The sequence below is a fragment of the Callorhinchus milii genome, unplaced genomic scaffold, assembly GCF_018977255.1.
Source record: "Callorhinchus milii isolate IMCB2004 unplaced genomic scaffold, IMCB_Cmil_1.0 Scaffold3, whole genome shotgun sequence".
Classification (NCBI taxonomy): domain Eukaryota; kingdom Metazoa; phylum Chordata; class Chondrichthyes; order Chimaeriformes; family Callorhinchidae; genus Callorhinchus; species Callorhinchus milii.
Window position 1 is genome coordinate 22679745 of NW_024704744.1, and position 24575 is coordinate 22704319.

The 24575-nt window shown below is 43.1% G+C and overlaps 1 protein-coding gene and 1 non-coding gene across 2 annotated transcripts in view; one reads left to right on the forward strand and one right to left on the reverse strand.

Moving 5' to 3' along the window:
- Nucleotides 1-21584, reverse strand: part of selenoi (selenoprotein I) — a 31740-nt gene extending 10156 nt beyond the window's left edge. The window contains exons 1-4 of the mRNA XM_042333373.1: nt 21435-21584; nt 4791-4859; nt 3765-3873; nt 2052-2126 (exon numbers count right to left, since the gene is read on the reverse strand). Coding sequence (XP_042189307.1) covers nt 2052-2126; nt 3765-3873; nt 4791-4859; nt 21435-21491 — 310 coding nt within the window. The 5' untranslated portion in view covers nt 21492-21584. The remainder of the gene's footprint in view (nt 1-2051; nt 2127-3764; nt 3874-4790; nt 4860-21434) is intronic.
- trnaa-agc lies at nt 1227-1299 on the forward strand. Its single transcript has one exon. It is a non-coding gene; the product is annotated as a tRNA-Ala (tRNA).
- Nucleotides 21585-24575: the final 2991 nt, after the last annotated feature.

A 24575-nucleotide genomic window follows, 5' to 3' on the forward strand; every position in this document is an offset into this window, starting at 1 on the left:
GCAAGTTCAGTATTTGGAGCAGTCACAACAACAGCAAACAACAAATTACATTTGAATAACGCCTTTTAGTCAGGAGGATGTCCCAAGGCGCTGGACATTCAAAGATTTGGATCCGTGTTGGGGGTTGGGACCAGAAGGAGTGGAGGGCAGGGGTAGGAGACTGAAGGAGCAGTTGAAGAGGAGGTTCTTGAGACGGGACTTGAAGAAGTCAAGGGAGGGGCAAGGCAAATGACTGTGGGATGAAGTTCCAAAGGGTGGGGGCAAAATGGCTGAAGACCTGGCTATCGATGGTGGGCAGACTAAGGTGGAAACGCTGAACGGAGGAAGTGGACAGGTTGGTATGGAGTTAACGGGTCAGAGGTAGGGAGGAGCAAGGCCATGGAGGGCTTTGAAAGCACGTGAAGGACAGAAAAGCATTTGAAGAACAGAATGTACTAGGGATCTTGTTACAGTATTATGATATAGTAAGTATAGGCTAAACATCTATATTTACTCAACTTTATCCAATGGTTTATATTTATATATACTGCCTAACATGTGAGAGGCCTCAATGGGGAATTAAAATGCTGGATGCAGAATGTCCCATTGACCAACTTCAAAGTTTCCTTCTGCACAATATATTCCCTTCAAGTATTCAGGGCAGAGACTGACTGCACTTTCAAGTTACACAATCCCAGTGCCAATGTAAAGTGCCTCAACATCCACTAAAATGGAAAAGGTGTGGATTATTTAAAATAAGAAACAAATGAATGATTAATCCTGCAATTTAATCTTTCATTTCAAATAACCATGTGTTGTTATAAATTGCTACATATCGTTCAATTTTAAGATCGAAGCACAATTTGATTGCCACTGATACGCAATTCTAATCTCTAACATTCACGAAGATATTTGGCAATCAATTTAAGAAATGGCTCTCAGAGGGACAGCCCAGTAGAGGATAAGGTGGTCAGAGTTGCAACATCAGGAGCTCACTAGTTAGAATACTATTCCATGCTGAGTTTGCTGGGATCAGCCAGGGCTGCATGGGGAGGATAAACTGGCACCAGCCTTCCCAGTGTGAGGGAGGGGAAAACCAGCTGAGCCAACTTAGTCCCTCTACAGCACCCTGTCTGAGCATTTGTGGCAGTTGTGTGAGGAGAACTCAGAAGACGGTGATGCCCTCTAGTCACGTGGCCTGCCCAGGCTCACTTGGGCAGTTACCTGTGGGCAACCAATGCCCATGGAGTCCTGTAGCTCAGTGGTTAGAGTGCTCTCCTAGCAAGTGAGTGACCTGGGTTCGATTCCCAGGCAGGGTGAAATGTTGGGCAAGTTTCCTGACTCCTCTGTTTACCTAGCAGTAAGTAGGAATCTGGTTGTTAGTCGATTGGCAGATTGCTTTTCCAGGGGTATTAATCCCTTAAAAAAATGTGGTCACTCAATCCACGACTGCTTGAGGGACACTGTGGGGCGCAATTGGCTGATGCTTTTCACTCACAAAAAATACAGCCAATTCACATTATAATATATTTTGTGAAGCGCTTCGAGACATCTCGAAGATGTGATAAGGCTCTATATTGAATGGAAGGATTATTATTATTATGGAACTGCACCAACAAGGAGACCACGCCAGGAGCAGAGGTATTTGCCAGTGGGGAAAAAAATTAGAAACAAAATTGGACACTAAATGTTTTTTTAAAAAAAGGAAAGGGCGTCAGATCAAACCACTTCAATGTTTGATATTTGTAGCAGATATATATTGCAGCCCTTTAATGTCTGAAATTCAGTTATTCACGTGGTTGTGGAATGGACACCATCACTGAGGATGTGCAATTGTTTCTGCACGGTGATCTATTAAGATAAAAGTCAGCTATTTTAGCTTGCTATGGCAAAAAATGGCAGAACTGTTAATAAAGTTGAACATTAATGAATTTCTATGCGATTATATTTCAAAGTGACAAACCGAAGGGAAAACGTTTCTATGCATCACAGGGTTTACTTAAAAAGAGGTACGATTAGAAAATCACAATAGTTTGCAGTCTGGATAACTAACAAATAAAATGCATCATCACCTAGTGTATATGCGGTAAAGTTCAGCAAACCTGCGGCAATCCATACCCAACTGGGAACATGTGTATGGCCTACACCTGAAACAGGAAGAGAAGGAAGAAAGTCATCACCATATAATTTGACAAGATGTCTAAAGCATTTTTTTTTGGTCAGCCGGGTGTCTGACACATGCGGAAACCCATCAACAACAATTCCACGCATCTCACTTACACGTGGAGATTCCAGAGATAAATTGTTGGAATGGAATGGGCATTAATTTCAAATGGAATGAGTCACAGATTTAAATAACAAAATAAGAATTTTACACTCCATGTTAAAGAAAAAAAAATTTAAATCTCAAGATCTCCCTCTTCCTTCCTGACCCAAGACAGAAAATAAAGGAAGACTCCACCATAAAGTGGTTCTTATTAAATTCAGTGCAATGTTCAATAGGTTACATCCAGCACAAAAAATCTTTATGCACAGATTCCAAAGAATTTCAAACTAATTCTATACAGATATGTTCTGTGGTAACAATACCACAAAACAACAAGATTACATTTGTATAGCGCCTTTCACATCGGGAGGATGTCCCAAGGCACTGGACAGTATACAGTATTTCAGACCCGAGCTGGTGTCAGGGAGGGAGAAGGGAGGAAATGTGCTGTATTCATTTGGAAATCCCGATAGCTACAAATTAATGTCTTAACTTATCAAAACATCACTATGTACTACCGTTGAGGACTTGATATGAAGCCATTAACAAATTTCTGTGGTTTGGTACCAGGGCATTTAATCTAAACCCTCAAATTAAAGGACGAGCAGGACACTGGTTATATTACAGTTAGAGCAAACAGACTGAGCAAAATAAAGAGAAAACAGTTATTGCTACAGTCACATCCTCCTAACCAAGGCCTAGTCACTGACTCTAACTGGGCAAATTGTGCTAGTTCATGGATAGGTTTTTGGACACTATCAAACATCAGATAAAAAAAATCCATCTCACAATAGCATTACTGGTTTGCTATGAGTGAGGTGGGAGGGGGGGGGAGAAAGCATTAAAAAGGAACATAACACAATTGCAAAAATAAATTGAATATGAAGACGTCAAAACAGGCCACCCATATTTGATACTTTCAACCTTTAACCAGAACACATTAATGAACTACAGTGGAATCTTTTATCGATTCTCTTTACCATAAAGACTTCACTATCAGGAATTTATATCAAGAGCCACATGATTAAACTGAGTGTGAAATACAACAGAAGAGTGTTAGAGTAATATTTAACAAGAACAGAAGAGCTGCTCCTCAAGAATACCGAAGAAGAAAGCAGATTGAGGAAATGATTACACAATTCAGACATCAGATTAAAACAGGAAATCAGAAAAACTAAAGAAAAATGCATAAATGAAACAAAGGAAACAACTTGAGAAAAGCATATAATGATAAGTTTTGAAGAAAAAAAATGAAAAACTGACAAGATATTAGAGAAGTTGCGTGAAAAGACTTCTCAGGAATGAAGCTTTTTTTAAAAAAATAGAATTGCATCGAGTCAGGTGATATAAAGCGCTTTTACTGAAAATCTTAATTCATGAAATTAATTTAATGGTTCCTTAAGTTTGCTGCATAATCAAAGATATTTTACCCCGTTGCATAACAAAGTGACTTGGGCCATTCCACTACAAAGAGGTTTCACTGCATTTTTTAAGATGTAAACAAAAATTGAGAACTTACCTGAAGCATAAAAATCAAAGTCGAAATAGGCCAACATAAAAAAATTAAGAACCAGTAACATGAAACCAGAGAAGGTCAACAGATTTGGAGCCAACCACGTAGGTAATATCTAAAAACAAACCAAGAAAGGTTCATGAGCAGAGATCAGACATGCTTTATTGGAGACCTATTATTTTTATCCTTACCACTCTCGTCTTCAGCAACTACTCCAATAAAACTGGTGGCCATTTCTTGCTTCCCAATGTTACTGCCTGTCTACAACAAATAGATCAACTTAAAACCCACCTTCTTCTATGCAGAGTTAATGTATACTAGTTTGGTCAGAGCTATTCTTCACAAATATTAATTCTAGAAGCGAAGGGCAAGTTTGTAAGCACATATCCGGACATTCTGGATCTCAGAATGCCTGCAATTAGTGATAATAGCTGCTTAGAGAAGGACGGAGCTACATCAGTGAGGTGCAAAATTGATGACAAGATAGCAGTTTGGTCTACGCAAAATGCAGGGAGAGAACAATATCGATTTGGAAAGGAGCTATAAAGGACTGAGCGAGTCAAAGGGACTATCCTCCGGATGGAGGGGGTGGGGGGGGGGGAAGAGAAATAGGTAATCAGGGAGTTGGGAGCTAAATCCAAGATGACGTGTTTGGCAATGAAATGTCAGAATCTGTGGCAGTCTCGGTAGTCTGGTTCCTGAACCACGCAGGTCTGCAGGACTCCAGGCACTATCGATGATATTCTCCTCACTCCTGTTAACCATGCGAGCCAAAGAGCTGGACAAGCAATGGGAAGCTTGCCAGACAGTGCTTGCAATGGGAAGCTAGGCAGATTTAGCTGGTTTAACTCCAGCAGGTCCCCAACGCATACTCTGGGATTCAAAACAGAAATGTTTCAAATGGAAATACAATATCTTGGATTGCCATTCAAATAATTTCTGACAAATTTGTTTGAAATATATTACCCTGCACGAGAAATAAAATACACAGCTCAAAATAATAGTGAAAGGCTTACAACAATGAGTTCTTACCTTAACTACAGAGTTCCAAAATGGGTGCATAACATACAGAGATAACGGATTGGTATCCACTGCACTGTACTGAAGAAAAAGAAGACAACATCTTGAAATATTCATTAAATGAAGAAAATACAGTAAATAATTTTAAGTAGCATTCTGAGTCAATAAATCCCTTCACAATTAATGATAATCCTTATATCTCATATAGCGCCTTTCATGTCAGTAGGATGTCCCAAAGTGCTTCACAGGATATTAGTCGTTTACTTAATGGCTGTTTGTGGGCGAACACAGCCAATATGCGCACAGCAATGTCCCACAAACAGTAAGTGAAACACAAATTTTATTTGGGGCATTGTTGGCCAGGATACCAGGAATTAAACCGCACTGCTGGGGTTTAGGAACAGGCCACTTGGCCCATGGAGCCTACTTCGCCATTTTACTAAATCTTTTGTTATTCTCACTTCTCTATATCCCTTAACACCTGTACTGCTGAAGCATACCACTTGTAAACACTATTGATTCTACACGTATCATGTCCTGGACCATTGTTTTCCATATTCTCACAACCACGGTGAAGAAATGATTGCTGTTTTACCTTTCAACAGGCTTCGTTCTAATTTTAAAGATTTAATTTTAGTTTTAATACTACCAGCATCGATTAGATAGTAAGATTGCATTTCAGTTTATGAATCCTGAAATTACTTTGTTAACCTAGATCCTCATTCCTTCTCCACTTATATATTCCCACCTCCCCTTCTAAATCCTTTTGTTATCCACCTAATGAGAGCTCAATCATATTGGCAAATGACCAACTCATCAATTGTCAAATGACCAACTACTGACTACTGCCTGGAGAAGGAAAGAAAGTAAGTGGGATCTCTTTGGAGTTGGACTGACTGCAAGGTGACGTGCTCGACAAAGGAATGTTGGAATCAAATCAACCTCTGATGACGGTCTTGGTCGTCTGGTTCCTGAGCCAGGCGGATCCGCAGTGGTCCAGAACAGCTAGCACCCCACATATTCTGGGGTCCCAAAGCTTTGGCTCTCACCAACCTGCGCTTAAAACTCTTCAGACTTAGTGAAGCAGAATGCGACCCTCCCGGGACAGAGTATGCATTCCATTCCCGACAAACAGAAATTTCCATGTGCAGGTGGCATATGTGGAACGCTCACTGTTTCTGCACGCGGCTGACCACAAAAAGGCCCTTTGTTCAGTTGAATAGACCACTTTTATAAAATAATAAATTCTCAAGTTTACTCCTCACAGCAAATCGTTTCATCTCAAGGCCCTGAATCGCTGACAAACAAATACTGTATAACACGGTTCCTCAGAGTAGTTTGCTTTATTCTAAAATGGGATAGCAAGAATACACGCCAGTAACCTTATGGGATTTTCAAATTGATAGTTGAGTCATGGTGGCATAGCATGCACCTGTCACAATTTTCCTTTATCCAGGCTATAGCACTCTGCCCCAATTCATTATTCTCCCACAAAATACAGTCACTACACTTTACAGTAAATTTTATGAAGTGCTTTGAGATGTCCCCTTGATGTGAAAGGCACTATATCAAATGCAAGGATTTTTTTAAACTAGTTTTATTATTAATGGCCTGTGAAATTAATGTCTACTTATATTCCTTTGATCTATATTGTACAAGGTGGGCTCAAGCATAAAACAAAAGCTAAGCAAACATGCTCGCCTCTGGAGAGGTATCCCAGCTGTAAACAAAATCAGTCAGCCAGGTTTCTGACACACACAAAAACCCATTATCATTCTTAACTCGATGTAAATGGAACTTGTTACTATTAGCTAACCCTTCAATTTGCAGGGGTTGGGAATGGTGTACATTTCTGTGATAAGATCGTCATTTTGCAAAGAGCAAAAATATTAATAAGGTAAGGCACGTTCATCAAAATTGTATTATCTAGATGAAAGCATTTGTATTCTGCTTGTGCAGTAAACATTAACCTGGTAGTAGAGAACAAAGTTCAACAACAATAATAAATTGCATTTATATAGCGCCTTTCAAAGGTTTGCACCCGAGGATTTAGAAGGGGAGGTGGGAATACATAAGTGGAAAAGGAATGAGGGTCTAGGTTATTGAAATAGTTTCAGGATCCATAAACTGAATGATCCACAAGAGGAGTGGCACCTTGACCGATCCACAAGAGGAGTGGCACCTTGACCAGGGCTGTTTGCGTGCTGTGGACAGCATAGAACCCGACTGGAGGGGCTCGTAAGCTCTTTCAAGGACCTTGGAAAGGAAAGGGTAGTTAGATGGAATGATTCACAAGAGGGGTGGAGGCCAAAGAGGGTGGGGAGGGAGAATGACCGAAGGCACACTCTTTGAGGTCTCCAGCCTTGACTCTTGCCAGCCTTCACCTCATATTCTCCAGTATAAGGGAATAAGGATGCGTTCCTTTGGGGAAGGAGTGCGCATTCCATTCCAAACACAGGAATTTTCACGTGGAAGTGGGATTCATGGAAGTCTCTGTCCAGCATGGTGATGGGTTTCACCATACATTAGGCTGACCAAAAAGTTGTATTTACATATATGAACATGAGTTATGTGCTAATGACATTCATACGGTACCTTTTTGTTTTACAGTAAGGAAGTCACATCACCTTTTAAATAACCCCCGAAATACACACCATAGAAAAGCAGCAGTAAAATGTAAATGTAACAAATACTACCATGTAGACTATTTTATGTATTTAACATTGCATCAAATTTCTAAATATGTTTTGCCACGAACGAAAAAGACTTCCAATAGTGCCCAATATGATGTGAAAGTGCAATTAACTACAAAGTTGCACTGTTTATTTCAGCTGCTGAACAGATATTACTTTCTCCATTTCACAGACAACAGGATGTTTTGCAAGGATGGAAGCAGAGGAAATGACAGCGGTTTGTGTGATATCCATCCATCTTTCATTACATATTAGTGCAAAATATACATTATATATTAGTACAAAAACAAAATCTCATGCAGATGTGCAGTACCTGCGCAAGGTGTGCTTTAATATTAATTAAATCAATAGGCACAGTGAAAGAGAGGTAGGAGGGGGCAAAGCAATGAACGGTCCTGAAGGTGAGGACGAGGATTTTGAATCAATCCTCTGAGGATCCAGTGAAGTCAGGCAAGGGTGGGTGCGATGGGATCACAGAGCCTGGTGCGGGAGAGGACACGAGCTGCAGAGTTCTGGATGACCTGCAGCTTGTGGAGGGAAGAGTTGGGAAGGCCGACAAGCAGGGAGTTGGCATAGTCGAGCCTGGATGTAACAAAGGCATGTTATGAGGGTTTCAGCGGCCTGAGGGGTGAGGCAGTGGTGGAGTCAGGCAACATTGCAGAGGTGGGGAAAGGCAGAGCGGGTCATGGCACGGATGTGAGGGAGAAAGGACAGTTGAGGGTCGAACAAGACATCTAGGTTCCTGACTGGGTCGGAGAGGTGGAGTATGCATTCGTGGACACTGATGCTGCCAGTGACTTTGGTGCGGAGGCGCTGGCACAAGCCAATCAGGAGAGCCTCAGTCTTGCTGACGTTCAATTGTAGAAAGTTGGCTCTCATCCAGGAGTTAATGTCTGACAGGCAGTCTGTCAAGACAGCAGTGGTCCTGGAGTCGAGGGTGGAGGCAGAGAGATAAAGTTGGGCGTCATCCACATACATGTGGAAGTTGACCCCATGTCTGCGGATGATGTCACCAAGAGGGAGCATATGTAGATTACAGAGGAGAGAGCCCTGAGGAACACCGTATGTGACGTTGCGGGAGCCAGAGGAGAAATAGAGCCGGTGTGAGATCTGAACCATTCAAGGACAGAACCTTGAAGGTTGAGGTGAGAGGAGAGGTGGTGGAGGAGGATAGAATGGTCTACAGTGTCGAAGACAGCAGAGAGGTAAAGGAGGACAAGGAGACAAAGGAAGCCCGGGTCGCAGATGGACAGAATGTCATTTGTCACCTTGACCAGGGCTGTTTCCGTGCTGTGGGCAGTACAGAACCCGATTAGAGGGGTTCGTAAACTCTTTCAAGGATCCTGGAAAGGAAAGGGAGGTTGGAGATGGGGCAGTAGTTAGATGGAATGATAACTGATTGGAGAAGCACACAATTTGGTAAGATTTGATATTTTATTAAGATTATTCCCAATTAAGCTGCTTTACATACATTTTAAGGTAAATGGAAGAAATTCTAATATCTCTACAAGCACACGGTTTCTTCAAGCTACATTCCCAGAGAAGCTAATTCACTGCAGGCAGCACAATAATTTGAAATAGGAGGCCAGGTTTATGCTTCTGGCCCACACTGGAATTCAATTGGAACAGGGAAAACGTTGATATTCTGCGTATGCCTGCCTTGGCACATGCAAAAACCACAAAATCAAGTGGGGTTTCTGCCACTCTGCCCCCACCCTCTGGAACTCCATTCCACAGTCCCTCCATCTCGCCCCCTCCACCTCAGCCCCTCCCTGGCCTCAGGACCCATCTCAAGACCCTCTCTTCGACCGTGCCTTCAGTCACCCTCCTTCCCCACCCCGCTCTCCACCCTCCCCAATCCCAGACCCCAGCTTGGCTCCGAAACACTGATTTTCCAGCGCCTTGGTATGTCCTCCCGATGTGAAAGGCACCATACAAATGTAATTTTGTTGTTTATTTTATAAAATTAATGAGCTGCTCATGTGATGAAAATGCTCTATTCAAAGTTTCCATTTATTCAAATGATCACCCATTTATAGCAAGCACATGGCTGGGAATTTGCAGCACTCCTTCTGGTGGTGCAGTATTAGAAGCAAGGATCCAATATGATTTTAGCTGCACATTTGCCATCAAATCAGAACAAACAATAAAACTGCCCCAGAGTCATTTCAGGCTGAAAACATCTTTCGTCTTTCTCCTGTGCAGTACAGTACACTGCTTTAAGCCAATTAGTTGACAGTCTGATTTCAACTATTGTAGTTGTACGCCCAATCTAAACATTACCACTTTTGTGCATTATGACTGCAGATCACTGAGCTGAACTCCCACATGGGTCACACATGCAGAATACAGTACATGCTCTGTACTATTCTATAGTTAGTGCTAATTCAGCCAAATGTTATCTACAGCATCGCACCAAATCAGAATGCTAGAGCAATATGTATAAATGCATATATTAATGCTGGATCAATCGTTTATACAGATTTAGCTGATGAATTAATCTCTCCAAGCGCACTAAATGCAACTTATTATATAAAATACTACATAGCAGCATACTGTACATAAGAGCTGCACATTTATTTCATATGAAATTTATTTCATATTACATCTCTTCCCTCCCTCTCCCCTGGTTCGGGATCAGTCTCTACCACTGTCAAGCACTCCGAGACGTTACCCCACGTGAAAGGCACTATATAAATGCAAGTTGTTGTAAATTCTTTTCAAAGTTTTCAGCGACTGTAAATTTGAATGCTTAAATGACAAACTTACAACGTGTATTGCCATGCAGATTCTTACCTATCTTACATTAATTGAAAGTGCTCAAAAATCTGCAAAGGCTTTTCTTTTGAACACAAATTTTCTGATTCACAGTGCACAAGTGCACTTCTTTTACCTTAAATACCCATCAAAGGATATTTGGCTGGTTCACCAACTTAAGACTTTTGAAAAGGAGAAGTTAAAATAGGGGACTTTTGGCCAGATGAATCACACCTATTAACTCATAAATGAAACTGAGCTGTGTTTGCTCTGTACTTTTACAATTGTAATTCATTCACAGAGTACTGTACTTCTCTCTCCTTTACATCTCTGAGCAGCTGCCAGACGCCAATTTTTGTTTTCAATTAAGGTTCTTTATAATAGCTGCAGGAACTCCAAATTCTATGACCCCACAATCTTTGCAACTGCCTACGAGAAATGCTGGAATTGTTTACATTTCTTAATAATGCATTTCAAATTAGATGAGGTTTTAGGACAATTGATTATTTTCACTGTTCTGCTTCAATGTTTTTCTTTGTTAAAGGCCTAGAAGAGAACTGTAGACATTCCACTTTTAACAAAGATTATTTTGAAACTCTATGGATTCGGTCCCCAAGACGAAAAAAAGAACTGATCGCAGTATTCAACAGATGAGCAAACTGAGTAGGATTATACAGTCTGTGTCAATGAATAGCACTGCCACGATGTTAACCAACATTTGCTTAAAAAAAGTTTTAAATATAACTTAAATGCAAAATGCCTTTAATTTGAGCAAGCATGCCTTTAATTTGAGCAAACATAGCTTAATGTAGATCATTCTAGTGCAATCGCTTACTTTCTAATGTAAAGGTTGTGTCTTCAATAAAATCAAATAGGCATGAATGTGAAAATTAATTTTTAAAAAATGATAATTTTTATATTTATCTTTAGCTGCAATAAGGCTCATGTTCTGACTTAACAGCAAGCATCAATGCAGTTAACAGCTGAAAATATTTACTTTATATATTGAGTGTAGTAAGCTATTTAGAAATACATAATACATAGACCAAGATCACACCATGGATAGGAGTTGAAAATAATTCATAGTTCCACCATGATTTATGAGTGGCTAACCACACTTGTATTTTCCAGCTTAACCTTTGAAACAAATTTGTGTTTTCTGGTTTTTATGGAATTTAGCCAAAATATTGAAACAAAGCATATGCTGTACTTACTCAAATCTGAGTCCTCATTAACAAATAAACAAAGTGGACTTAGTATTACTCTAGTGCCAACATCAAAATCCATCTTAAATACAGAACAGTACTGGATACAAAGAATGCTAACCAAAGAGAGATTAAGAAAATAACTATAAAAGTGGTTTCAAAATATTACATTCTTCCATTTGGCAACTGCAGACATACTAATAAGTTTAGTCTAGTTCAGCCAGTGAAAATAGATTAAAGCACCAGAGACATTTTCACAGAAACAGTAGCGCACTGACTAACAAAAAGGGGTGAAAGTGCAGTCCAAGTTGATATGAGGTGCCCTTTTTTTCGACTGGCTCCACATCACTTTCAATCAGCTGGAAAAGTTAGCATTCTGTTCTGTGAGGGTCTATCATGTCTTGTTGTGAATATTAATGCAATATTAGCTGAGGTGCCCAGAAAACAGTGCAAGTAATTTATTCCTGATAGCAATAGCAATTATCCCTGAGCAGATCGAGTTCAAGGTCCTCATTCCCACCTTTAAATCCCTCCATAGTCTCGCCCCGCCCTATCTCTGCAACCTCCTTCAACTCTACCCAGCTAGTTGCTCCCTTCACTCAGCAAGCATTGGCCTGCTTCACCTCTCCCACCCTATCTGCTTCACCTCTCCCACCTCTAGGCTCTTCTGCCCTACTCTCTTGAACTCTATCCCCCAGTCTCTCCGATTCGCTTCCTCTCCTCTTAGGGCACAACTCCAAATGTACTTCTTTCACCAGGCTTTGGGTCACCTTTCCCTCCCCAAGCCCATCTCAAGTGCCCATCAAGTTCTGTGAAGATGACCTCCTGACGTGAAAATACTATATAAATGTAAACTGCATTTTAAACTGTACTGTAATAGGTAAACGACAACAACAGCAAAAATTACATTTGTAAAGCGCCTTTCACGTCGGCAGGATTAGGACCAAGCGTGGTGGGTGGGTGGGGGGGGGGCAGGGTTGGGATGAGGGAGGACAGAGAGGTAGGAGGGCAGCTGAAGGCACGTTCAAAAAGGAGGGTCTTGATTCCTGCATTGAAGGAGGCAAGGGAGAGAGCAAGGCGAAGAGATTGTAGGATGGAGTTCCATAGGTGGGGGCAGAGAGGCTGAAAACCCGGCTGCCAACGGTAGAGCGTGAGACATGGGAGCAGGTTGGAGTCTGCTGAACAGAGAGCACGCAGGTTGATAGGGGGTCAGCCGGTCAGAGGTGTAGGAGGGGACAAAGCCACGGAGAATGAGGATTTTGAACTCTATCCTCTGAGGGATGGGGAGCCAATGGAGTCGGGCAAGGGTGGAGGTGATGGGGTCATGGAGCCTGGTGCGGAAGAGGACACGAGCTGGACAGTTCTGGATGATCTGCAGCTTGTGGAGGGAAGAGTTGGGGAGGCCGACAAGGAGGGAGTTTCCGTAGTTGAGCTTTGAGATGACGAATGCGTGTATGAGGGTTTTGGCAGCTCGAGGGGTGAGGGAGTGGTGGAGTCGAGCAAATGTTGTGGAGGTGGGGGAAGGCAGAATGGGTCATGGCATGGATATGGGGGAGAAAGGACAGTCAAGGTTCGAACGAAACGCCCAGGTTCCTGACTGGCTTGGTGAGGTGGAGTGTGCATCCCTGGATAGTAAAGTATAATTGAACCACTATTTGAAATGATGAGCCAAAATGATACACTTAATAAAACTCCTTTCAAAAGTGGTTAATCTTCAATATTACTAGATACTCCTGCAATTCTCTGGAGATAGGATCATAAAAATTACAGTCCAGAACGAACAGTCAGTCTTTTGGGCCCGTAATGATATCCATCGCTCAGGGAAGCAGCTCCCCACTTGAGCTAACCACACTCATCTCAATTCCCTGCTGATATTGTTCATATACTTATTACATTCTCTTTAAATATTACTTTTAACTCACAGTCATGAATAATAAACCATTCTACATTCTAATCACTGCCTGTAAAAAGATCCTGTTAATCTTCCCATTAATTCATGTAGTAATAAGTTATGTCCCAACGATCAGTTCACCAGGTTGCAGGAATACGGTTTCACAAGTTATGCTCAACACCTTTCAGAATTATAAAAACCTGTATCAGATCTAACTATCGAAATAAAGTGGAAGCAAAAACAGCTATCACTTTATTTAAACAATCACTCTTCCCTCATGGAATCAATGTGAATCTAGGTTCTTTCTATAATTAGGTAACCAAGTACTCAAACTACTATTCAAATTTAAGTTTGTATAGCGCCTTTCACGTCAGGAGGATATCCCAAAGCACTGGACAGTTTGGGATGTGAACTTGAGCTGGGGATTGGGGCTGGGGAAAGGGATGGTCTTAAGGCACTTTGCAGGAGGTGAGGATTAAGTTGAAGGGACTCTGGGTTGGAGTTCCAGAGAGTTGGGGCAGATACCCTGAAAGTGCGACCACCGATGGTGAGGTGGGTGGTGCAGAGGACATGAAACAGGCTGTGAAGCAACTAGGGCCTAACAAACATCTTACATAAGTTTACTGTAACGATAATTTCCATCCTTTTACATTCAATTCCTGCTCCTATACACAAAAATCAGATACAGTTTCCATTTTTATGACCTTTTCTACCTGCATTTCCATCTCTAAAGACCGGCCAGAGCACAGGGAGGATGGAACCGGGGAGGGTGGACATGATGGGCTTGCTAACCCTATTGCAGGACAGGATATGCGTAACCATGTATTTTGTAAACAAACATTTCCCTACATTAAACTGCACTTGAGTACTTAGATGACAGAGTACAAACTTAATGAAACAGATCAAAGGTTTTCTATTATCAAATTGCTTAAATTGGAATGAATAATAATTCAATGTTCAGCTCATATACGCTTAGAGCTTTGTAAACATTGCAAGTTTCCAGACATTTGAACACTTTTCTCTGTGCGATCCTAATCTCTCATACAACAAACTTTTCTTCCATAGTCATAGTTCATATTTCAGCTCTGTATCATCAAAGCAATAGTTTTCTTTCTAACACTCCCAGCTGTGCCTTCACTTCAGCAGCAACAATGGGTTAAGCTACAAATTAATATAAAAAATAATCTCAACATTTTCATTCTTTTCAGCTTATTGACCCATCTATGAAAAACATTAGTTACTAAAGAGAGATTAGTGGCAACGTGATAGTAATACACTTTCAGAGGTTTAGCGTTTATGCTTCAAAAATGAAGTTCACTGAGAGGAGATTAGAAAACTGGCACAAATGTATGGGGGCAAGGTACAATAGACCTACTATAATTGGCTCCCACTGTAAATAATTATTATATTGTTTGGGAAGTATGGATGCTGCACAATAATTAATAGTTTAAAAGCTGAACTGCAACTACAGGAGTATTTAGAACATTGATAACGAAAGCAGAATGAGAATTTGCATCAACTAAGATTGATTTTTAAAAAACGTTTAACCAGAGTATCATCAGAGAAATCGCCTGAAGGAGTTACTGAGCCCAACAATAGTAAAAGATGCTGCTAAGGTTAAAATACCCAGAGCCACTGATGACAATTTTACTCTAAGAATCTGTAAACCTTCTGAACCAATAATGTGATGTTACTTGGAGACGCTATTTAAATACATACAGTAAAACTCACATAAATCGTATCAGTCAGGATCCTAATATTTAATATGACTTTTGCAAAGTATGGGTTACAGGCAAACTTGCATAAGTTGTATAAAATCCAATTTAATCAATAATCCACATTGCACATGCGTACTTTATAGCAGTTGATAAGTGTGCACGCACGAACAGGCCACAACCATTTCCTGTGATTCAATGCACCCGGTAAGTGTGCATACATTCATGGGTGAGAACTTAATTTTCCACAATTCAATGCCAGCATGTGCAGTAGCTGTGCTACAATTTAGAAGATGATTTGCTTTATAAAATATGACAAGCACCAAGAAATCTTAAAGTGTTTTTTGGTAGGAAACTGAATAGAACTCGGGTGCTCTTACCATCCTGCGCCTAATACTTTCCAAAATTAGGTAGACACAGCGCATCCCTCCAGGGAGTGTGTGCACATTCCATTCCCATAAACATCTCTGGTGTTTCCACTTGTATGTTAGGTTGCATGGAACTGTTTGGTTTGGATACTCTTGAGCATGGTGATGGGTTTCCATACGTGTCAGGCACCCAACTGAACAAAAAAAAGTGAACCTGGAAGTCATTTTTTAAAAAAATTGTATGAACTGGTCTAACATCTTAGTAATATGATACAGCTATATCATTCAATGTAATTGCATGTTCAAGTGCAAATGATATTGCACCGAGAACACGTTTGTTCTTTCAGCAACCCAAACACACACATCCGAGTTCTATACCAAATAGATGCTGAATAAATGCCACCTGCAAGAAACACAGGACTTCATATAAGAGCTGATTATTAAATACATATTGCCAAGGAATAAGACCATTTGATAATGGAATCCTTACTGAAGGAGGTAACAGAAAAATATCTGGAAACGGAAAACATAATGAAGAATAGTCAGCATGGATTTCAAAAAGGAAGGTCATGCTTGACCAACCTCATCAAATTTTTTGAAGGGGTAACAGAAAGAGTAGACAAGGGTAATGCGGTAGATGTAATATATTTAGTTTTCTAAAAGGCTTTCGATAATGTACTACATAATAGACTAATGAATAAGGTCAGAGCATGTGGAGTCGAGGGAAAAATAGCAGATAGGATAGCAAGCTGGCTGCAAAACAGAAAACAGAGTAGGGGTAAAGGGTAGCTACTCAGACTGGCAGGGGGTGGGCAGTGGTGTTCCACAAAGATCGGTATTGGGACCACTGTTGTTCACAACATACATTAATGATTTGGATTCAGGAATCAGCAGTACAATTTAAAAATTTGCAATGACACCAAATTGAGTGGGGGGGGGGGGGGGGGGGAGTGGTTAATACAGAGGAGGCCTGCAACAAATTACAGCAAGACATTAATAACCTTGCTGAGTGGGCATTTAAATAGCAAATGTATTTCAATGTAGAAAAGTGTGAGGTGGTACATTTTGGTAGAAGGAATAAGAAAGTCACATACATCCTGGAAAATAAAAACCTAAATGGGGTAGAGGAGCAAAAGGACATAGGGGTACACATACACAATTCACTAAAAGTAGCAATGCAGGCTAATAAGGCCATAAAAAGCAAACCAGGCACTGGGGTTCATTTCTAGAGGGATAGAAATGAAAAGCAGGACGTTATGGTAAACTTCTATAGAACCTGGGTTAGACCTCACTTAGAATACTGTGTGCAGTTCTGGTCCCCACATTATAGAAGGGATGTAGAGGCACTGGAGAGGGTGCAAAGGAAGTTCACAAGGATGATCCCAGAACTGAGAGGTTATACCTATCGGGAAAGTCTGAACATGACTCTTTGACTCTTTTCTCTTGAAAAGAGGAGGGTCAGGGGTGACCTGATAGAGGTCTTTAAAATGATGGAAGGTTTTGATAGGGTAGACACAGGGAAGATGTTTCCACTTGTGGGAGAGACCAAAACCAGGGCCCATCAATATAAAATAGTCACCAATAGATCAAATAGGGAAGTTAGAAGAAATGTCTTCACACAGAGAGTAGTGGGAATGTGGAACATACTACCACAAGGAGTTGTTGAGGCAAATAGCATAGATGTATTTGAGGGAAAGCTCGATAGGTACATGAAGGAGAAAGGAATAGATAGTTATGCTTGAAGGCTTAGTTGACGAAGGGCAGGAGGAGGCTCATGTGGAGCATAATAAACATTGGCATCGACCAATTGGGCTAAATGGCCCGTTTCTGTGCTGTATATTCTGTTGTATGTATTCTTATGTATGTAATAAAATTCAGAAACAGACAGCATTACCAATTGCCAGCAAAGTTTATGTTTACCCCCTTTTTTTTAAGCATTCAGACGTTTTGTTGGACTTTAATGAGCTCTTTCTCTGCCCACAAAAGGTCAGAAAGAAAAATGCTGGATGTCAACAATCTTTGCTGGTGTTCAGGGCGGTGATTTATTTCACAAACCTGTTACTGAATCAAGCAATTTCACTTCCGATTTAAAGTTGGTTCCAATCAGTCCAGCATCTTCTGGTTTGTAAATAACTCGTTACCTATTTAAAATACTCAAATCATTAACAGTTGTGAATACACTGATAGAATACACCCATGAAACTTAGGAAATGTCATATTGTTGTTTGCTTGAAAGCTGATTAAATACAATTACCATGAACATGTGACTTAAACACCCTATCACTTATAGCAGCTTGCTCTTACTTCGACTGTTTTTTGCCAATTTTCTGCCCATCCCTTCTCCTGCGGGCACTGACAACGGAAGCAAGAGCAGCTGTTAAGCCCCTGCAACTTATCAGAATCTTAGGATGGACTATTCACAAGCAACTTTGCAGAATCGAATTGTGAAATAAAAAAAACTGAATTTCAAAAGCACTTAAATGAAATCTCTAACATTTTACAAAGGTTGCACAATAACGAATCCATATAATAGGGATTCTGCTGGACCTCAAAACGTATTCCTTTAGCGGGGCTCGTGTGACCTCATGTCCCATTGCAGACAACCTACTACAGACCTCTCTGCACAAAACTCACTCTGCTCTGGATAGTAACTACAAAGAATAAATGGTCCAAATTCTTTGCTGATAAGATAACCCTGCTTCTGCCCATCCTTACATGAAGGATGAGAAAAGTAAACAAGAAAATCAAATACATCAAATAAATTCCTGCCAATAGTATTGCACAATTCAGCTGGTACCCTGTCCAACATAGATACACGGGATGGAAATGGTGAAATAAATCCTCTAAAGCCAGATGCTGCTTTCAATGCTGCTTTTGCAGATGCACACATGCAAATTAACAAGAGTTAAGTGCATGGACTTGCTACCTCATTGGTTCTCCTAACAAATCTAGAGAGGGGAAGAAAGAGGAGTGGCTGAAATGAAAAATTCTTGGAAAGGCCCAAAGAACGAATTGAAATATCGCTGACAGCAAAGAATGTAGATTTGAAAACATATTTTGATATCAATAAGAAACTTTTGGAAATTCCCTATTCAAAATCTACATCAGAATAGGATGTCTCATCTACTGGGATCCTCACCTAACTTAGCTACAACTTTTCATCAGAATTCATCAGAATACTTTTCATATATTCAGAATTTTAATATGCTTTTGCAGAATTGTTAAATTTTCCCTTCGAGACTTTGCACACAGCAAAAACCTCCAGCATAACAAGGTTCCCCATGTGAAGGCAAATAGAAAGGATTGCAACAAAATCTCTAGGCACCATAGTGACAGAGCTTCAGTTTAACGTTATCCAAGCAGATAACAGAGCACTTTGGGAGGTCGACCTGATGTGAAAGGCACCATACCAAATGCAAGGATTATTATGATCTTCTTTCCTCTCTCCAGCCCCTAAAGATGTCAATTCATTGCTGTTGGCCACCCTCCAGTATGTCACTCAAATGCCTATTCTTCAAGTGTAAACCAAATGAGGGAGTGCCTGAGGGTTATTCAACCAAAGGAGGCATCACAGTTAAGATCAAGTTACATATTTCAAAACAGGATCAGCACCAACAGCAAGTAGTCTAATTGATCCCATAATCAAGCTCATCTGTTGCAGCTATGTGAGGGAGGAAGCGAGTTAAGATAATAATTGTCAAAAATAGACAGCTAACTAAAAAATGATATATGGTTAATTTAATACACATTTTCAAACTATGCAATTGTCCTCTTCTGTACAAGTTGCCCAATGTCCAAATTAGCTGTCTTAACACTTCTAAATTGTGGGCGAAACCAGAGGCAATAATATGCTGCTTCTCGGAAGTGATCAGCCAGCACAGCTCTTAACACTTCCCTCTGAATCTGTTACATTTCATGCTCTTAACACCTAAGTACTTAGAAACAAACTTCTCATAACCAAAATTTAAAACAGGCTGCATTGAGTACAAATACAATGGGCTGAAGCTATCACACTAAATACCACTGTATTTGGTAAAAAAAAATGTTCAGTGACAGTCACCCACTGGTAAAATTACTACCCGGAGGCATCAAGTCTGGTTAGATTCCATTATCCAACATCTACTATCAAACATGCTCAGTTTCTCACAGCTTTCCGCTACTTCTTGCCCCTATGTCTCCTCACAGGCCGCCGAAGCCCTAATCCACTATTTGTTCATCACATCCAGGCTTCATGCTGCCTATTCTCTGCTCACCGGACTTGCCACCTCTTCCCTTCATAAGCTGCAGATGATCCAGAACACTGCAGCTCATTTCCTGTCCGCACTAGGCTTCACAAGCCAATCACCTCATCCTCGTCCGGCTCCCCATCCCCCAGCGCATCAAATTCAAGATGCCCGTCCTAATTTTTAAATCCCTCCATGGTCTTGCCCCACGCTACCTCTGCAAACTTTTCAAATCATACAAATCCGGCCACTCCCTCCGCTCAGCAGGCACCGGCCTACCTCACGTCCCCCACCCTACCATCAGCCATCAGTCTTTCAGCCTTTCTATCCCTGATCTCTGGAACTCCATTCCAGTCCCTGTTCCTCAGCCCTTTCCTCGCCTTCTTTAAGGTCCGCCTCAAGATATTCCTCTTTGACCACACCTTAGTCACCCCTCCCTCTCACCCTTCTTCCCCCGGCGCTCCCAGCATGGTTGCAAATCCTGGACGGTCCAATGGCTTGGAATGTCCAACCATGCCTGGTCTGCTTTTCTCATCTAAAAAGCTGCATATCATTTTAAGACAATGATTGCTTGCTGATCAAATAACAGAGACATCCCACACATACATGGTGGCAACATGGACTATCAAATCATTCTTGATCTGACCTAAAGGTGATCCCAGTACAGATAGGACTAACAGTTTAGGCTAAAGTACAAAGTAAAATTGGTGTACGAACTGCAAGATCATAATTTGAAATGCCAACAACATATTCTTGGGAGAAATAACATACCAGAATAATGACTTTAGGAAGTGTTTATAAGAACTAATCATTTCAAGCACTAATTTTAAAACCCGTGAAGTCAGATACAATTGGACACAGAAACCTGGTCCAAGCGGATCCTGCAGACAATGTTAAATGCCTGTGAGACAAATGTCTACAGGGATGCAAAGGAGATGCATATCAACGCAGTGCAGTAAAAAATACATTGCAATGTATCTGCTCAGATTGTGAATAAATGTAATTTAGTTCTCACTCCCTCTCTCTCTCTTTTCGACCTCCCCCCACTCTCCCTCTCCTCCGCCCCAACCCCTCGCTCCTCCTACCCCCTCGCTCGCTCCCCCCACTCACCCCCTCACTCCTGCCCCCCAACCCCACACTCCCCCCCTCTCTCTGAGAGTTACTGTCTCTCTCTCTCTCTCTCTCACATTGGTTGAGTAACTGCCCACACGGGCAGCAAACAGCAGCTACTGGCGGGGCCACCGACATGATCCCGCGGTGACAGGGATGGAGAGGGAGAGGGCTGTGGGGGCGCGGGGGGAGAGGGGGAAGGGGTACAGGAGAGGGGGAGAGGGGGAGAGGGGGGAGAGGGGGAAGGAGTACAGGAGAGGGGGGAAGGGGTACAAGAGAGGGGGAGGGGTACAGGAGAGGGGGGAGGGGTACAGGAGAGGGGGGAGGGGTACAGGAGAGGGGGGAGGGGTACAAGAGAGGGGGGAGGGGTACAGGAGAGGGGGGAGGAGTACAGGAGAGGGGGGAGGGGTACAGGAGGAGGGGGGAGGGGTACAGGAGAGGGAGGAGGGGTACAGGAGAGGGGGAGGGGTACAGGAGAGGGAGGAGGGGTCACAGGAGAGGGAGGAGGGGTACAGGAGAGGGAGGAGGGGTGCAGGAGAGGGAGGAGGGGTACAGGAGAAGGGGGAGGGGTACATGGGTGGGGGGAGGGGTACATGGGTGGGGGGAGGGGTACAGGAGAGGGGGGAGGGGTACGGGGGGAGGTCTGACCCGACAGAAATCCGCCCGCGCCCCCTCGCCTTTAAGAGCGCGCTACCTTGTACTTGTCGAAGCCGGCGAGCTGCTCCGGGGTCACATACTCATAGGAGAACATGGTTGGGTGCGGGATAGGCCCGACCGGGCGGCGGCACAGTGACTGTGAGCGGGTCCGGGCGGCGGCACCGCGATCTGCGGCTCCAGGGCGACGAGCAGCCGAGGAGGGCGGTAGGGAGAAAGAGCGGCCCTTCACCACCCCGCCCAGCGGCCAGGCACACTCCAGCTACAGCGCCCCCCCCCTGAGGTCAGGCACACTCCAGCTACAGCGCCCCCCCCCTGAGGTCAGGCACACTCCAGCTACAGGCCCCCCCCTGAGGTCAGGCACACTCCAGCTACAGCGCCCCCCCCCTGAGGTCAGGCACACTCCAGCTACAGCGCCCCCCCCCCCCCCCTGAGGTCAGGCACACTCCAGCTACAGCGCCCCCCCCTGAGGTCAGGCACACTCCAGTACAGCGCCCCCCCCCCCCCCTGAGGTCAGGCACACTCCAGCTACAGCGCCCCCCCCCTGAGGTCAGGCACACTCCAGCTACAGCGCCCCCCCCCCTGAGGTCAGGCACACTCCAGCTACAGCGCCCCCCCCCCTGAGGTCAGGCACACTCCAGCTACAGCGCCCCCCCTGAGGTCAGGCACACTCCAGCTACAGCGCCCCCCCCCCCCCCCTGCGGTCAGGCACACTCCAGCTACAGCGCCCCCCCCTGAGGTCAGGCACACTCCAGCTACAGCGCCCCCGGCGGTCGGTCACTCCCACCCCAGCCACAGCGCCCCCCCCCCACCCGCCACTGCCCCACAGCGCAATTGTAGCACCGTGTGCAGCTGTGGAGAATAATGTTAAACTGGTATCGGGCTCTGGTCTGGACCAGATTTATAACCCGGTGCGCAGCTCTGGTCACAATGTTAAAGTAATAATAATCCTCGCGTTCGATATAATAATAATAATAATAATCCTTGCATTTGATATAGCGCTTTTCACGTCGGGAGGACGTCCCAAAGCGCTTCACAGAACACACTGTAAAGTGAATTGACTGTATATTTGTGGGCGAACGCGGCAGCCAATTGCGCACAGCGATGTCCCACAAACAGTCGTGGATTGAAAATGACCAATTTTATTATTGTTTTTGTTTTTTTTTGGAGGGATTATTATCAGGCTCTGTGTGGAGTAAGGAAACTTGCCCGAGGATAGCGCCTGATCACGTCTCCGAGACGTCTCGAAGCGCTTTACAGAATATGCCGTGAAGTGAATTGACCGTATATCTTGCGGGCGCGACGCGGCGGCCGATTGCACACAGCGGCGTCCCACAAACCGCCGTGGACTGAGTGGCTAACTGAGAGGGGATGCGTTCGAGGTGTTCAAACTTGTGAAAAGGGTTTGACGAGAGTGGGCGTTCATCGGCCGTTTCCACTTGTTGCCGGGTCCAAAATGAAAGTGGCTTAAACGCGAGTTCGCCAGGAGAAGATCTGAAAGAGATTTTAGGCAGAACTTCTTTACGCAGATTGTGATGATGAGAATGTGGAACTCACTCCTCGAAACTGGTTGAAACATAAAAGCATCCACATATTTAAGCACTCCGAGCTGCCACAGGCATGACGAGCGCTACATAAATGCAGTTTGATGTTGTTAAGAGGAAAATTGATGGAGAAGGGAATAGAAGAATATATGAGTGGGTATCAGGAGACGTGGAAGTTCATTAGGAGTATAAATGCCAGCATAGACAAGTTGGGCTGAATGACCTGTTAACATCATGTAAATTTCTATACAATTTTGTATAGAATCATTTAGTTTTTCATTAAAAGAGTTTTTGTTCAGAAGTTCACTATTTAAAACTGCAGAATCTGCTATGTAGACTGTCAGTGGTAGATACTATTGATTTAAAATAGATGAACATGTAAGCAAGGTCCTTTCTTGCCCTGATAATGGATTTTATTGAAAAGACTACTCAAAAAGGACTATCCAATGATACAAGCATTTTTTTATTAGTCAGTCAGATGTCTGACACATGTGAAAATCCATCATGCTTTAGAGACAAATCAAATAAATGCAAGGAATATTAGTTATCAACATGTATTGCATGCGTTTGCTTTCCTCAGTATTTCATATCCATACTTATTTGGTCATGTTAGACTTACAAGAACTTGTCTCTCTTCTTACGTTGGATCTCAGGTTGGAGCTGAGTTCTTGTAGGTTGGCATGCCATACATTTCTGGAGGAGACATACTGTCCATTGGTCAAATGCACTCCTCGCCGGTCTCCCCAGCTCCACTATTCAAAACATGCAGCTCATTATGCGTTTGCAGCTCCACTATTCAAAACATCAAACTCTGCCGCCTGCATATTGACCCGTACCAAACTCTGTTCACACATTTCACCACTTCTGGCCAGGCTCCACTGGCTCCCCATCACCAAACAGATCGACTTCAAGATCCTCACACTCGTGTTCAAATCCCTTCACTCTCTGGCACCTTCCTACCTCTGCGACCTCCTCACTCTCTCACTCCCCAATCCACTACCTGGAGTCTCTGCTTAACTGGCACCGCACTCCTGCTCGTCCCTCGCATCCTCCACCCCATCATCAGAGATCGCGCTTTCAGCCACTATACCCCAAAACTCTGGAAGACTCTCCCTCAATCCTTCTACCTTGCCCCCTTCCTCCCTTTTCAAGTCCCATCTGAAAACCTCTTCGACCGTGTTTACGGCCACCTCTCCCCCAACCCCCCCCCTCCCCCATCTGTCAGCTCAGAGTCAGGCTCCGCCACCGTTAAGCGCTCTGAGACGCTACCCTGTGTGGAGGGCACTATATAAGTGCAAGTTGTTGTTATACTCTATGTATGCTAAGGGATCATAGGCGGTGGGTAAAAATATACTTGGGTGTGGGGGGGCTGAGTAAAACTGAGTTAAAGGGTCGGTCACTTTTCAGACAGGTGAGCCATTGGCTTGACAGGTCTATCGGTCATCAGAGGTGAGGTCTTAAAGAGGTGAGCTGTAGATGGATTTAGGGTGGGGTGAGCCCCCTGTAGCCCTAGCCATTCCCCACGTTTTTCCAGTACTGAGGCATCATTTGCCTCATGCCTGCTTTTTTTTTTAACTTGAATCCAATCACAATTTATCTTACCTCTTTCACATCTTAATGAACAGTAATGCCTCACT